General features: G+C 45.0%; 1 protein-coding gene across 2 annotated transcripts in view; it reads left to right on the top strand.

Moving 5' to 3' along the window:
• The window catches only part of USP43 (ubiquitin specific peptidase 43), a 91,624-nt gene that overhangs the window by 62,373 nt on the left and 12,175 nt on the right, over nucleotides 1-17,076 (top strand). For both annotated transcript variants that reach the window (XM_081848648.1, XM_081848647.1), the window contains 2 exons: nucleotides 3,903-4,065; nucleotides 7,982-8,093. In XM_081848648.1, coding sequence (XP_081704774.1) covers nucleotides 3,903-4,065; nucleotides 7,982-8,093 — 275 coding nt within the window. The remainder of the gene's footprint in view (nucleotides 1-3,902; nucleotides 4,066-7,981; nucleotides 8,094-17,076) is intronic.

Genomic DNA, 17,076 nt, shown 5'->3' with positions numbered 1-17,076 from the left:
CTAGCCTCTGGAGCAGGAGAAAACAAGCTTGCTCCATCCTCCGCATGGCAGACCTGTGATCAATACAGTTTTATAATTAGTGTGTTGCCAAAAGGGGGCCCATCTCTGTTTTGTGACTAATACAAGAAGTTATTTTTAGCCTCCCATGGACCTGGCAGGCAGCCAAGCCATCCGTGCTTCAAAAGGTCAGGCTCTGAATCAAGATAAATTGGTTTTACAGTCTGTAAAATGCCACTAGAGATCCAAAGAGCTCTGAAATATACTCAGAGTTGCAAAGTGATTTCATGCTCTTATTCAGCTCATAGTGGTGAGGAGGAATGAATGCATGCCCCCTCAAAGTATCTGCTTTATACACATTCTTTACACAATGGGCTGCACATGATTGGCTAATTTTGGAATTCTACTGTAAGCCAATCAGGTTGTGGATTCACTTATATCTGGAGCATGATTGGGTGGTTCCTGCCAACCAATCATACTGCTGCATTGTTCTAGGACCAATCAGACTGCTGCATTCTGAATCCTATTGTTCTAGGACCAATCAGACTGCTGCAATTTGGATCCTATTGTTTTAGGACCAATCAGACGGCTGCAGTTTGGATCCTATTCAACTCAGTACATAACAAGCTCCAAGTCAGGGAGCTGGGAGGTGTTGTGAATCCTGGAGTGGCAGGAGGGTGTAGTGAGGCTAAAAGCCCGCAAAGAACAAGAAAAGAAAAGAGAGGCAAAGGGAAACGATGGTGCCTCTTCTAAAGAAACCCAGAAGTTTTTTGGGGAAACAATAAATATTTGACATGCTTCCACCTGCTCTGTGTAGAATCATAGAGTAATAGAATTGTAGAGTTGGAAAGGGACCCTGAGGGTCATCTAGTCAACCCCCTGCAACACAGGGATCTCAACTAGATCATACATGACAGGTGTTTGAGTCTGTTTCGGTGTGTGTGTCGGGGGGAGAGGAAGCATTCAAACATGTAACTCCTGCCTTCAGCCTGAAGTGGAGCCACAGGCCAGAAAGCACATTACTGCTTCATTCTGTTGATTTGATAAATGAGCCAAACGTGACTTCCAAGTTCATCCCAATTTTTTTAAATGTATTTTTATTAAAAATTCTCTTGGTTTACAAAAGTATGTGTAATTTCTCTCTCTCTCTCTCTCTCTCTCTCTCTCTCTCTCTCTCTCTCCAAGTAACATTTTTTTTACAGATCTGTTTTGTTTGTTGAGACATTAGGAAGAAAAGGGGGGGGGGAGAGGGGGAGGTGAGTGGGGGTGGGGTCAGGTCCGATTTGAGAATCCCGCAGCTGTGAATTTTGAAATACTTCCCTGCATGATGATGATGATGATGATGATGATGATGATAATATGATGATGATGATAATAATAATAATAATAATAATAATAATAATAATAATAATAATAATAATAATAATTCACCATTTATACCCCGCCCATCTGACTGAGCCTCCCCAGCCACTCTGGGCAGCTTCCAATCAAGTGTTAAAAACAATACAGCATTAAATATTAAAAACTTCCCTAAACAGGGCTGCCTTCAGATGTCTTTTAAAGATAAGATAGCTGTTTATTTCCTTCACATCTGAAGGGAGGGCGTTCCACAGGGCAGACACCACTACTGAGAAGGCCCTCTGCCTGGTTTCCTGTAACCTCACTTCTCGCAATGAGGGAACCGCCAGAAGGCCCTCGGCGCTGGATCTCAGTGTCTGGGCTGAATGATGGGGGTGTAGACGCTCCTTCAGGTATACAGGATATGGACTTTGCAAGGCTGAGGCTTCAAGAGGGCAGTTTGGTGGGGAAGAAGCCGGGTGCTGAGAGGAGAATGGGGATGAGCTGATCCTTGGCACTTATGGCTGCATTTTGGGATGGATTAGCTTTTATATGCAAAACGAGAAGGAAAACTGGAGACAAAGTGTCGTGGCAGTGATTTATTGCCTCTCCGGGCTAAACAAGAGGCCTTAATTGAAAAACATCAGAGGAGACAGCGCACGCAGATCCGGGAGATGAAGTTCATGGCAATCCTGCCTTTTGGACAGCCCTGTTGCCAGGTGGTTTTGATGAATTGCGCAGCCCAGATCTGGGGAGGTGGACAGATCTAGCTGCAAATTGGAGGTGCAGATTGGACTGATTATGCGTGAGCGTTTATTGCTGGTGATAATAGACACCAACTTGTTGAGAGTGTTAATATTTATTCTTCCTTGCAGAATCGCAGATCTGGAAGGGATTAATCTGAATCATTTTGTCAAACCTTTGTTCTAAGGCAATATGTCCTATATCTTATGAATTTCGGATGATCTGTGATTTTCTATGAAAGTTCTGGAAATTGAGAGCCCGCAAATCTCGAGTCATCTTATTCCCTTGCTATCTATTATAATTAGGAAGCTTCCCCCCAACCCTGCAGCCCTCATGGGTTTTATTTACAATGGTATGGGGGTGGGAGGGAGCTGGGGGCACTGTTTTTCAGTGGTTCCACTCCTTCCTCCTGGGCTTGTCCAGAAGGTGGTGTGTGGGGATGAGTGTTCAGACCCCTGAGCGCTCACTTGTGGGGTAGCTTGGGGCTCCATCCTCTCCCCAATTCTTTTCAACATCTATATGAAACCATTGGGGGGGTCATCATCATCATCATCATCAGAAGAGTTTGGATTTGATATCCCGCCTTTCACTCCCTTTTAAGGAATCTCAAAGCGGCTAACATTCTCCTTTCCCTTCCTCCCCCACAACAAACACTCTGTGAGGTGAGTGGGGCTGAGAGACTTCAAAGAAGTGTGACTGGCCCAAGGTCACCCAGCAGCTGCATGTGGAGGAGCGGAGACGCGAACCCGGTTCCCCAGATTACGAGACTACCGCTCTTAACCACTACACCACACTGGCTCTCTCTCAGGGGGTTGGGCTTGAGTGTTCACCAATATGCAGGTGATACCCAGCTCTACCTGTCTTTTAAAGAACCAGTGAAGGCAGTGAATGTCCTATGTGATTGTCTGGGGGTAGTTGGAGGATGAATGGGTGTTATTGGGTTGAGATAGAATCCTGATAAGTAAAAAGTACTGTTTCTGGGGGACAGGGGGCAGGCAAGTATGGGAGACTCCCTGGTCCTGAATGGGGTAACTAAAGGACCAGTCTGGGGGTCATTTTGGACTCACAACTGTTCTTGGAGGTGCAGGTTAATTCTGTGTCTAGGGCAGCTGTCTACCAGCTCCATCTGATACGCTGGCTGAAATCCTACCTACCGGCACACTGTCTCACCAGAGTAGTACATACTCTGGTTATCTCCTGCTTGGACTACTGCAATGTGCTCTGCGTGGGGCTACCTTTGAAAGTGACTCGGAAACTGCAGCTAATCCACAATGCAGCAGCTAGACTGGTGACTGAGAGTAGCTGCCAGGACCACATAACACCTGTCCTAAAGGTTCTTCACTGGCTCCCAGCACATTTCTGAGCACAATTCAAAGTGTTGGTGCTGACGTTTAAATGGCCTCGGCTCAGTATACCTGAATGATATTAAAAGCTCATAGTTAAACTTTGGAACTCACTCCCCCAGGAGAAGCTGATCGCCACCAAATTTGATGGCTTTAAAAGAACATTGCACAAATTCATGGAAGGTTGGGTTATCCATGGATAGCAGCCATGATGGCTATGCCCTGTGTCCATGACTGAAGGCAGCTATGCTTCTGAGTACCAGTTTCTGGGAATCGCAGGTAGGCAGAGCGCAATTGTGTGCAGGTCCTTCTTGCAGGCTTCCCAGATGCTGCTCTAGGATGCTGGGCTAGATGGACCACTGGCCTGATCCATCAGCTCTCCCTATGTTCTTCTTTCAGCCATTCCCAAAGTAGTTGTCCAGTAGAGGAGAGGGATGCCTTGGGCATTTACTCATGTGCGTTATTCTTTCCTTTTCCCAGGTTGTCCCCACAGCCTCCCATCCTCTCCCAACTCTTCTGAGCCCGAAGGCCAGCGCTTGGCTCACAATGGGGCCATTTCATCGGAGTTCCTGCACCATGGCAGAGGGGGCAGGATCCTGCTCCTTGTCTGTAATGTGGCTGGGGCAGGGCAGCAGGCCGTGCGGTAAGTCCTGCCCAGCAGGAAAGCTCTTGCTAGAACGGTTAAGAGTTCTGCCACTGTGGCTCAGTGGCAGAGCTTCAGCTTTGCATGCCAAAGATCCCAGGTTCAATTCCTAGCATCACCAGGTAGGGCTAGGAGAGACTCCCTGTCTGAAACCCTGGAGGACCACTGCCAATCAGTGTGGACAATAACGGAGCTAGATGGACCTGTGGTCTGACGCAGCATAACACTGTTTCTTAGGTGCCTTTCCTGAAATGGGCACTTGACCTGTTGGCCGTCCCCTGTTACTCTCAGGCTCACAGAGGCCTTTTCAGAGGGATGGGACTTCGAACTTGAGAGTTAGTTCGTTGCTTGTTTTTTTTTGTCTTCTAGATCCCAGCTTGCTGATTAGCAGCTCTGAAAAAGCCGGAAGCAATCACAGAAGCAGCAGCTGGGCTTGTTAAGAGCAGTTTCCTTTGTGTCATTTGGCACAACATCTGGGCTGTGTAACATTAATGTTGAGCTCTGATAAAGCAAGCCTAGTGGCAAGTTAATTGTCTCCATTTGGTGACGAAGGGGCTTGGAATGGGAGCGCTGTCGCTTCAGCCAAATCAAGCTGTGCAGCGGGTCTGGAGAAACAACCACCGAGTGTCCTGAGCTGCGCTTTGGACCATTTGGCCTGCAGCAGTGTTCTGCCCGGTGTGCCACTTGTTCCTTCAAAAGCCCATTTCTTTCCCATGCTGGAGACGTGGATGGAGGGGGGGGGAAGCTGCACTCGGTTTACCAGCCACTGATGGCTGCGAGGAGCTTGCGGGAGGGCGATTGGATGCAAAAGCACTGTAGGCGGGTAATGAATTCGCATTGCACATCCCAAATGTCATTAAGTAACGCTCTGCATGCTTGCAGTGGCTAATAAACCAGTCATCGGCTGGGAAACGGCTTGTAACATGCTGAGCTTTATGGAGGGCAATTTATCTAGCAATATTTCCATGTTACGTAGGCAGGCCTAGCATGTCTCCCTCTCCCCTCCTCCCAACCCAAGTGCTTTTGCAGGGACAAGAACTATATGGCTTGATTCCTAGTACTTTTGTCTGTCCTTTTCGTACCCCATTTATACAGCCAAACAGCACACGCAGATTGCAGGGCTCAGGAAATGGGGTACTGATAGTTGTCAGAACAAGATAAGAGCTTATAAGATGCATTAGAGGAGAAGGTAGCAGGAACTTACTTGAATCTACACTTTTGGTTATGTCACGTTGCAGCAAATGGGTGGTGATGGTAGCTATGTCTCCTATTTTTTCAGAGGACAGTCTATGAGGGGGCAGCGGTCTTCTCTTTGAAGGGTCATCTATTTTACAGGAATCTTAAGGTGGGGGAGCAGAGGTCTTGAAGTTGCCCATCAACAGTTAGCTGCTGGATAGCAGATTAAGCAGGCAAAGAGGTCACTTGCGTACACACCAGACCATTTAAAGCACATGTCTTCTTCCCAAAGAATCCTGGGAGATGTACAGTAACTACAGTTACCGGAATTCTTTGGGGGGGAAAACATGAGCTTTGAGTACATTGTCTTGCCCATTATGTTGCATTTCTGTTTAAATTAATGGTAATCATTTCTGAATTTGCATTTAAAAATGTAAATTTGTGTATGCAAACCTCTTCTGGAGATGCATTCCCCACCCCTTTTGTGGCAATGTGTGACTAGCCACCCTAAACTGGAACTGGAGGGTATATGTCTCCAATAGATCAAGTGGTTTGCTTGTTTCCCCCCCTTATTTGATTTTGAAGGGAGAAAGGTTTTCCTGGCTTCTCTTCCTATCATTTCCATTAATTCTCTTTGTAGCTCTTAGGAGACTCAGTCTTTTGAGTTCTGCAAGCTGACCAAAGGAGCCTGGAGTTCCAATCTGTCAAGTCTGGCTGAGAGTTACGCTGGCACCACCAGAGTTTTGAGTGCCCAGCTGTCAACTTTCAGCCTGGGGAACTTTTAAGAGCATGGGATCAAGCAGTTCAGATCAAAAAGTGCAGTCTCTTGAATCCCTAGGTCAAATATGTTTAGATTCATAAAGAAATAAAGAAAATACTTTCAAAACAAGCAAAATAGTTTTAGCATGGAAAATAAAAAAAGCGGAAAAACACACACACTTTTTTTCTGGGATGGATATATGAGACCAAGTTTCATTTGCTTTTAGTTGCAGAACTAGTAAAGGGCTACGTGGAGTTTTTTTGGTTTTTTTAACTCAAAAAGAAAATATTTTGCCAAAGAAAGTTAGCCTTTACAGTTGAAGACTTCCCTGCCCCAAATCTTTCATGCAGACTATCCAGCCAGCCTAGGCTTTCCCTCAAACAATTATCTTGGCTTTGAAGTGGAAATAAGATTTAGCTTTTCATTTAGTCGATTTGCATAGTCCCTAAGCCCGCCTGCCCTCAGCCTAAATTTGTTCAACTCCTTCCCGCCCATTTCATAGTAGACTGTGGAGTACAAGATCTGATCACACCTGAGGAGAATGATGAATCAGAGGAAAGTCCTGAGCAAATATCTGCCATAAAATGCAAAATTTCCAAACATAACATTTTGATTGGCAATAGATGACTTGAAGCATTTCCAGGTTATCCAGCCCACCTGTTTTTATATCTCACAGGTGACTAGCATGCCAAGTTTGTAATCTGCTTTGGAAATGGCCAAACAAGATTTTCTAGAACACTGGGGAACTGGTTGAGTATTATGCCAGAGACCCACGCAAGTTCATTTATTTGCATAGATTTCTCATAGTACGTTTACCTCTTAGTTTACCCCTCTTGCAAAACCTTCAGAATTCGCTTAGTTTGTGCTTTCACGTCTCATCACAACATTGGATAATGCTTGGGGAGCTTTCTTGCACCCAGTAAAGCTGACTGATGCAGAGGACTGGCGAAATGTACAACAGGGTGAGAGCACAGAGAGAGACTGTTTCCCTCAATCCTTTGCCTGCACTGCCTCCTGCTGGTCTTGCACCCTTCGTCTTGATGAACTTCCCTTTAGTCTACGTAGAGAAAGCTGAGATTGGTAATGTAACTGCCACCACCACTGTCAGGCATTCAAGAAAACATGAATGCTCAACCAGTCACCCCTTAATCATTCTTCCCTTCTCAGGTAGTATCAGTTGGGGAGAAGTGCAGCCAGACAGGGGAGAACTGGCTGAACAAACATAGGGAATATAGGAAGCTGCCTTAGAGCAAGTCAGACCACTGAATCCATCCTGCTCAGTATAGTTTGCACTGATGGGCAGTGACCCTCCAGGGTTTCAGACAGGGGTCGTCTCCAGCCTTTCCTGGAGTTGCTAGGGATTGAATCTGGGACCTTATACACGGAAGGTTATATTCTATCACTGAGCTATGGTCCTTCCCCAGGTCAAGAAGCACATTGGTGTGAATGCTTTAAAAAGTGCAGGCATTTATATTAGTGGCTTGAATGCAGGATGCTCTTTTCCTACCCAGGAACAGCAATGGGACTTTAGTTTGCTGGCTGCCCATTGTCTAGGGTCAGTAGAAGGTCGCCTGAATGGTAACATTCCAGTTGGGTAGCAGCCTGGGAAGAATATCATCCCAACCTCAGAGATGCTGCTCCGTTCTCCCCTGACATCTGAAATGTAGTTGCATTTCCCGGAGAGCAATGGGCCTGGGCAAAATGATGGGTGATGGAGGAGGAGAAGTAGGAAATTTAGAGGATCTTTCTTTGTGAACTCTGGCAGTCGGCTATTCTGAAATAAGTCCCTGCTGGCATGATCAAATTAATGTGATGTTGAATTCCACCCTTCATTTCATTGGGAAGTAACTTTAAAATTTAGATACCTCTGCCAGGGAGTGAGTGATGTCTTGGCTTCTTTTGTATCACTAAGTGAGCAAAAGGCACCCGAAGGCTAGTTTCTTTGCACAACCTACAGCAATTCTCTAATGTGTTTTCCAGGTTTGGCCCACCTTTGCTGATGCGGGAAGACAGAGCCATGTTGTGGGATCAGCTTCAGCAGTGCATCCTGGGCAAAATGCGCTATCTGATGAGAAGGGAGGCCCAAGTACAGGTGAGTCCATCCTGCTGTCCAGGCACTGTTGCATCTGCCCTGTTTCTCCTGCTCCTGGCAGTAGGAGAGATGCAATGTTTGAAGGGTAGCAGCTTCTTACAGAACATACTGTACTCACAGCAAAAATTAAGCAGGAACAGAGTGCCAAGAGTCAGTAAGCATGCCAGGGAGCTCTTGGGTCATCCTAACCTCTGCCCCAAATCCCTTAGGAAGCAGCCATCGCTCTCCCAAGCCACAGATCATGATGGGGCAGGGGAAACTGCCTCCACTTACAGGCAATTATTGGCCTGTAGCTGTAGTTATTTGTATATTTCTTTTCCATTTAAAATTGTTTATTTGCTTAACTACCCTTCATCAGCAAGAATCGTGGGGCAGTGTAGAGAAATATCATTAAAACAATGAGTTCCGTTGAAGCACACAAAAACGTAGTAATGTAGAACAATAATCTGGCCTTCACCTTAATTAATGCAACCAAATCAATGCAGAACAGCATCCAACTCTCCCAAAGACCCAAGTGAAGAGATGTGACTTACGACTGTCAGAAACTCAGTAATGAGGGTGACAACCAAAACATCCTGGGTGGGGTCATTTTATGGGCAGGATGCCACCACTGAAAAGTCCCCGTCCTGCGTTTTGGGATCATGAGCAGTGCTCTGACCCCCGCCACCGGCAGCAGATCTCAGTACCTTGGCTGACAGGTACCAAGAGAGGCACTCCTTCAAAGTATTTGGGCTCAAAGTTGTTTAGGGTTTTTAGTGTTAACATCAGAACCTTAAATTGGCCCTGGCATTGGCAGCCAGTGAAGGTTGCACAGAATTGGTGTTACGTGGTGCTTTACTCTATATAAGAGAGCAGGTCCCTGCCTCAAGAGGCTTACAAACTGGAATATAGATTGACAATAGCAAAGAAAGGACAGAGGAAAGGAAAGGAAGGCAGGGGGAAATGTGCTTTATTTCCATTACACATACTTGGACTTACTTACAGCAAGGCACAGTGACAAAATTATAAACTTTTGATCTAGTTCTGAAGACACTAAATTCCTCATAGGGGAAAAATGATTTAGTTTAAGTGTTATATTTTTGTGTGTCTGTTACTTGCCTTTTGGAGTTGCTCTAAGTGGGTAGCGTTTTAATTAAATTACAGCTTATTAAATCATAATTGGTTGCCACAAGGGACCTAAAATTAAATTCCTGTGCAAAATGAAGATTGATTATTGCATCCAGATCCAGGGTAGTCACTTGTAGATGCTTGGCAGGTCTTTTTCCCTGGCATGATTGACACCGTGTAGTACTCTCGGAGGGGAGAGAATCCTGCTTCCGGCCTCCTAATCCCCTCTGTTTCTTCCAAACCGAACATTTAGAAAAAAAACTGCGGCAATAAACACTGCCGATTGCATGCAATGAGTGGAAAAAAGCATTCTCAGGGGTTGTATGTTTATAAATAGACATTTCCTCCTGTCTGTGTTCACGCTGAATGTTTGGCAAGGACTCATGTTTTCCCTTTTATGTTGGCTGGGACACCAGAAGCAGTGGTACCCTCCTGGCAACAGCGATGTGCTCACTGGGAACAGGGATGGGGTGAAGTGAGACGGTAGCTGCAAAGTGAGGGGAGGTATGGGGCAGCAGCAGTGACAGCCCCAGAGGAGTGTGTATAGGGCTGTTGTCCCAATGCTCCCTCAACCTCACCACTGCTGCATCGTGTCCTTTTGAGGAGCATCTCTGGGAGGATACCACTGCCTCTGCCACCCCACCCCTCCATGAGCCCCCACTGCTACACATGAGCTACCATTGTGAGGGGTGGCAGGGACTCCTGCATGGTGTTTCTCTGTGCCTGCGTTGGTGGTGATAGTGGTAGTCCAGAAGTGCTGCACAGCAGTTTGTCTCTCTACTTTTTCTCATAGGAGCGAATAGACACCATTCATTTATATGGGTGGAAGCAAAGCAATGTACTCAGGAAGGTAATTGGAAGGGATGACTAAGCTGGCCCCTTGTGAACACTGTGGCTGGGGGTGCGCTCTCATCTTTTTGCTGAAGGCTTTGAGAGGGTAGCTGCAGAAGAACCGATGGCTACAGCAGGCATTTCCCAGTGTTTGATCCTGATGTGTGGCCCAGCTCTTGCCTGTCCCTCCTGTGCTTGCAGATAGCAAGTTGATGTGCTTCTTTGTGGTCTGTGAAGTGTTGTGTGCCCCTGTCCAGAAGAAGATGTGCCAGGCATATAGTACTGCTATTTTTATTTTTATTTCAGCTTCTATAGCTAAATTATCTAGTCGAACACTGAAAACAGTAGGCTTTCTTTTTGGAAGAGGTGCTCTCCAGATTCATCTCCAGAGCCCATCATTTCCAGGGTAATTTGTGACAAAAAGTGGAGGGTGGTGGTTTTGTGCTCATCAGCACCAGGGGCCTCAGGGTAGCATGAACTGGGTGCCAAGACTCTGCTTGCCTCCTGCAAGCCATTTCTGCCATTGCTCCAAATGTGAGTGTTGCAGAAAATAATGTTCTACTTCATTAAGGGCCCAGAAACCAAGCCTTATGAGGAATGGTTCAAGGACCTGGGTATGTTTAGCCTAGGAAAGAGGAGACTGAGAGGATATATGAAAGTCATCTTCAAGCAGCTTGTAACATGGAAGGTGGAACAAGCTTGTTTTCGTCTGCTCTGAAGGGTAGGACTTGAACCAATGGCTTTGAGTTACAAGAAAGGAGATTCTGACTAAACACCAGGAAGAACTTTGACAGTAAGAGCTGTTTGGCAGTGGAACAGATGCCCTTAGGAGGTGGTGGACCTGCATTGGAGGTTTTTAAGCAGAGGTTGGATGGCCGTCTCTCTTGGATGCTTTAATTGTGATTTCTGCTTTGAGGGGGTTGGACTTGATGACTCTATGATTCTGTGATCATTACAGCTACCTCAATGCCCAGGAAAGCACAGCATCCCAAAGTCTTTATGGGAAGTCCAGTTGTTCATTTATATACATTTGGGACCTCGGTTCTCTCTGGAAAACCACTCCCATCATGGCTTGTTCACCCATCCTAGTGGTGCTTATGGGTTGTCTGTGCTTACACAGCAGTGAGTGAAAAACACTCTGTCCACGCTCAGTGGCATTCTGTTATCACTTCATGTATTTCGGGATTAAGGGGCTCCCGGACTCAACCCATGAAGTGGTATGCTTCAAAGTAAGAAAGATGGGGCAATGAGAGAGAATTCTAAATGTAGAGAGATGATTTCCAGGACATTCTGTTTTCCCCTAAGACCCACAAAACCCCAGAAATTCCAGGTACATTTTATAAATGAAGGTGAGCAGCCTGCAGTGTATCATTCATTCTCCTCCATTGGTTAGCTTTTGGAAGAGCAGAAAGAAATATATTGCTATTGCAGACTGTAGCATTTCCCATTGATCTGTGCAAGTCCATTGTCTGGTGGCCCATAGTAATGAACTGTTCAGAAGAAAATAATGCCCCTACTTAACGCGCCTGGTCAGTGAATCAGGGCATGGGGACAAATTCATCCTTCCTGAGCCCAGCAGCTGTCTTAAAACACGCCATTAGCATGTGCACAGTTTATGCTGTTTCAAGTTACCTTCATTCCACCAGTCTAACTAAAACTTGGCTACCTTCATTCCTTCCAGTGATGTGTCTCCTAGGATGGACTCGAAAGTCAAGCATTGCTTGGGATGGTTTGGCAAGGAAAGAGTGGGCTGAAAAATAAATAAAAGCAAACAAATAGCTACATGGCTGTCCTTTTAAATCTGACCACATGCAGAGTCCTTTATGTCGTGAGCCTGGTATGTGCAGCAGCTTAACAGGCCCCTTCAAGCCTATGGAATTTGCAGTAGACAGGGAAGATTGGATTTTAGACATGGTCAACCTTTCCATGGGAACAGCTTCCTGCATGGAGTAGTTATCCGCACAGATCCAAAACAATCAGGGTGGTTTCCGTTGTTTTTATTTGGACCCACCCTATAAGATGGAAGGGCTGTAATTCAGGGGTGGAGTGTATGCTTTGCATGACCCAAGTTCAGTGCCTGCCATCTCCAGATAAAGGCTATAATAGGTTACTGCCTGAAATCCTTTAGAGCCACTGCCAGTCTGTTTACCAAACTAAACGGACTGATGGTCAGATTCAGTACAGCAGCTTCCTATGTTTCCATTCGTGATTCTGAATTTGGCTACAAGTGAATATTCACCAGATCTTCCCCAGATTGCTTTGCTTTGAGCATCTGACATCACTGGGGTACATGTAATAGACCTGTAACTGGTATTTTATTTCAGTAGTTAAATGTAATTACAAAAGCACCAAGCAAAAGTCACCAGCCGCAGGCTGGGTGTTTATAGCGAGCTGTCCTTTAATGGCAAGTGCCTGCACAAGTGAGAGCAACTGGGCATTTCTGCTGTGTGCGCTGCATTCCCCCCCCCCTTCCCCTGTCAAGGCGGCAGCAGCAGCAGCAGCTCATCTTGCAAAAGAGTCACGGAGAGTGGTGAGCCAGCAGCACGGTTCACCCACAAGGGAGCCATCCCATAGCTGCTTGACATGAAATATTAAGATGGAGCTACCTAGCAAGACTGTGCCCCTTGCAGGAGGCGTTGAGAGCCAAGACGTTTTCCCCACTGCAGGCCAGGCAGCGAGTGGAGGTTTGCGGTCCATGAAGTCTTAATGAATTGGCTTCATAATAACCAGCTTCAAAACGAGCAGGCCAACTGCTACACCTTGGCTTAAAGACTGCATGAGGGCTCGAGCAGGAAGGCTTCCCTGTGGTTGTCACCTTGAAATATGAAGGGTGAGAAGACTCGCAGAGACAGGCAAATGTTGCAACGCAAAGGCAGGCAGTTCTGCCAGCATGGAATTCACCATGTAAAAACTCCTTCTTTTGGAAAGGGAGCAGGTTGTGTCTGGTTTTTGTAGAAGCTTCCAGCACTTCGGTGAGCCATGGGGCATTCCTGTACTACTGATGGTAGGATTTTACTCCCTGTTGTGGAACAGAGCCTCTTCTCCTCCAAGGAGAAATCAATGGCCATAGCCAAAAGCCCACAAGAGCCAAAATCTCCTTGTAAAGCTCGCAGAGCATTGTGTAGTCCCCATAGGATTTGAAGGGAGGCTGTTCTAATTGCAAACAGACCTCACAGGTAAATAACAAGACCATGACAAGCTCCTGAGGGGCAAACTTGTGATTTTTAACATGTCATGATGAGAGCTCCTAGTAATTGTCAGTTGCATGAATGGGCTGCACATGCTTAAAAGTGCCTCATAGAATCATGGAGTTGTAGAGTTGGGAGGGACAATAAGGCTCATCCAAACCCTGCAACTGAAACCTTTTACCCAACATGGGGCTCAAACCCATAACCCTGAGATCAACAGCCTCATGCTCTACCAACAGATCCACAGGTCTGGCCTTCCATATCTCATTCAAATAGCTGTCATCTTCTTTCCTGATAATGTGGTGTTAGGAACTGAGAGTGTTCAGTGTCCAGGAAAATATTGAGGAAGCAAAGGATTTAATAAGGTGAAGAATCAGTCAGGGGGTTGGGCATATCTGTGGCAAAACAAGAAAAATGGAATCCATGATCTGGGAGAAGAGAAGATGGAGGAAGACTGGAAGAAATTCAAGATGTATCTACAAAAACATTGTAATTTGGTTGAATGTTAAGAAGGATGCTAGATTATAAAAAATTGGCCACCACTAAATTAGATTTAAATTTGATGATAAGTGAGACTAAAGAAAATATAATTTTTTTGGAAGAAGTGCTAGATTATATTTGAATGAGTGGACATGAGATTGTAAACAAGTTGATAATTTGTCTGGAAAAAACTTTTAACGATGTAAATGGGAGCGGGAGACGTGAGGGAGTCCAAAGAAGTGATGAAATTATGTTTGTGACAGAAGTAAGACTGTTTATTATTTGTGCATTGATATTTAAAAACTTTAATAAATATTTATTAAAAAAAAAACAAATAGCTGTCATCTTCTTTCCTGATAATGTGGTGTTAGGAACTGAGAGTGTTCAGTGTCCAGGAAAATATTGAGGAAGCAAAGGATTTAATAAGGTGAAGAATCAGTCAGGGGGTTGGGCATATCTGTGGCAAAACAAGAAAAATGGACTTAGGTAACAGGTGTTGATTGATTGATTGATTTTTTTAAGAGAATAGAAAAGGCAAATGGTGGAAAGCTCACTTGGAACGACCAAGGGAGAGACCTGGTCCGAATAGAGACATTGGATTCTTATCTCATTATGATAAAACTATTTTTAGCCATCTCACCCCTTGCTTTTTCCTGTAAGACCAATTGCAGTCATTAACAGTCATCAGCAGGTTTACCACACCTATCAGTCAATCACCCATTCCCACCACCCTTCTGAGTAATACCCCTCCCCACCCTCTCACTATATATAAGGGTCTGATGACTTCTGTTTCAGTGTATCTGAAGAAGTGTGCATGCACACAAAAGCTCATACCAATAACAAACTTAGTTGGTCTCTAAGGTGCTACTGGAAAGAATTTTTTAATTTTGTTTCGACTATGGCAGACCAACACGGCTATCTACCTGTAACTAGAACTAGAACTCGTGGACATTCCATGAAACTGAATATGGATTAAGGACGTCCTTCTTTACATAGCACATGGTTAAACTGGAATTTGCACCCACCTGATGAAATGATGGCCACCAAATCAAATAAATTTAAAAGAGGATTAAGCATGTTCATCATAGGTAAAGCTGCCAATGGGTATTGGTCACAAAGTGACACTCACACACCATCCCCTTCCTGCTGTTAGGAGATACTCCCTAGTTATACACCCCACACCCTGCCATCTTTTGCATGTTTCTGCTGAAAAGGAGGCCATCTACATCAGGAGCTAACAAGCCCCCTTGTAACTTAACACAGCTTGTTCTGGGTTCCTGGTTCCAAAGAGCTGTTTTCATTAAATTAGGTTTAATTAAAACATGCAGGTATTTAATTAACTCTGTGGCCCTCTGCTGCTTTCATGGCTGCCCCGGGGATATTTATAGAAGTGCAGGCAATGGAGCCAGCTGGCTTTTTGGAGGCAAGTAAGTGGGGGGCGGGGTGGGTGTGGCTCTGCTGCCCTGCAACTTTGAAGACCAGACATAAGAAAAGTGACGCATGAGCAGAGCAATTTTTCTTATCCTGTATATCTTTTTTAAAAAAATTATATTTATTAGCAGTTTAAAGATTACAAAAGAAAAGAAAAAGAATTAAACAATACAATACAATACAATACAAAACCAAAAACCAAAACACCACACAACCCAAACCCTAAAACATTGAATCAACCAAACAAAACGAAAACAATTAAAAACACATCCATTAATTTCGATATCATAACTTTCGTTCACTTGTTTCAGCGACCTCCTCACACCTCCCTTTTTGTATTCCACTTCAATTAACTGTTTCAGCAATTCCTTTCCATCTTCCTCTGTTTTGTGTCCTGTAATTTATCTTAACATATTCTAACCTTGTTTTTTCCCTTTAATACATTTACAATCTATCTGTACCTAATTCCTTATAACATTTCTGCTAAAGCCATATAACTTCATTCCATCATTTTTCTAGCATTCATTAATTTTACAATATTTCTGTAAATAATCTTCAAACTTTTTCCAATCTTCTTCCACCGACTCTTCTCCCTGGTCTCGGATTCTGCCAGTCATTTCCGCCAGCTCCATATAATCCATCAACTTCATCTGCCATTCTGTATATCAAGACTGGGAGTAAAAAAAAAGGGGGGGATCCTTAAGCATGTCAGGAAAAGCGAGATAGATAAAGGCAGGGCTAAGGGCATTTGATTTTCTGATTAAGAATGACCCTGCAAAATTTCTTATTGGGTTCCTCCTAAAAATGCCTGTCTGGAGTTTCTAGCTTGCATGGTTGCAAGGAGAGCAATGTGTCAGCAATATATTGTGCAATGTCTTAAATTGGGGTGGAGTAGTAGAGAGAAATTGATCAGGATTTCCAGTGGGCAAGATAATGGGGGCAGAGCGTATGCACCCTGCAGAACTATTTGGCTCTCTCCCTGGTTAACAAGCAAAGTCTTGCACAACGAAACTAACCAGTTTGCATAATGTATGTTTTGAAGTGATCAGGCACAACCTGTTGCTCAGTGCTGGTGGTGAGACCCAGTTGTGAAGTCTTGAACTTCTGGACAGGAGGAACAGGGAGTGCAGATACCTGGTTCCAATGAGGAGGTTGTCCTTTCCAGTCCCCTGTGTGTCCAGGGTCCTGTGTTTGTCATGTGGAGGAATGAGCTCGTAAACCTCTAGCTCTCAGTGGGAAGTCCTGTTTGTTTTATACTAGGGAAATGAGCAATCCAGTAAATACCAGCTGGCCTGGAACACATTGCCTCCTGGAACTGTGATGTTGATCAGTTGACCTTTGTCAAATATGTCCTCCATGTTTTTCTGGTATCCTGGAGCCTGCTTGCAGATGGTGGATAATTGGGGCTCTGTCGTTCTCACTCCAGAGACTCTGCCTATTTTCTCTGAGCTTTTTGGACTTCCAGTGTGGCATTCTCTTCATGGCAATGTACAGTTTTATTGGCTGATCTATAAACATTGGGTCTGCTGTTGCCTCCTCGGCTCCATGCGGATAGGAATGTAATAAGGCTAATTTTGAAGCGGACACCAACTCCTGCTGGCAGAAGCCGGGGAGGAGGTGCGGGAGGTCAGAGTTGCTGGTTACTCCCTGCTCCCACCCCCAATACAAGCAGTGCTGAGGTGGGGGGCACATTACTCTTTCTGACACCTGTCCAAGGGGAGGGTGGATTATAATCTGAACAGTGTCAAGATAATGGATTCATATTTGTCCCCTCATCAGGTCTCATTACAGTCTCTGTCAAGAAGACGAGGGAGCTGGACACAAAACATAATGAAATCTGGAATGTACTGGCTAATCATACTCTGGTTTTAATGACAAAACAGCATTATGGAGCGGGAGGGAGGAGTAAATGAGTCCATTTGTATGACAACAGGGAAATTGCAACT

The sequence above is a fragment of the Podarcis erhardii genome, assembly GCF_964252035.2.
Source record: "Podarcis erhardii genome assembly, chromosome: 2".
Taxonomy (NCBI): Eukaryota; Metazoa; Chordata; class Lepidosauria; order Squamata; family Lacertidae; genus Podarcis; species Podarcis erhardii.
Note: the sequence above shows the minus strand (reverse complement) of the source record. Positions and strands in the feature narration are given on the sequence as shown.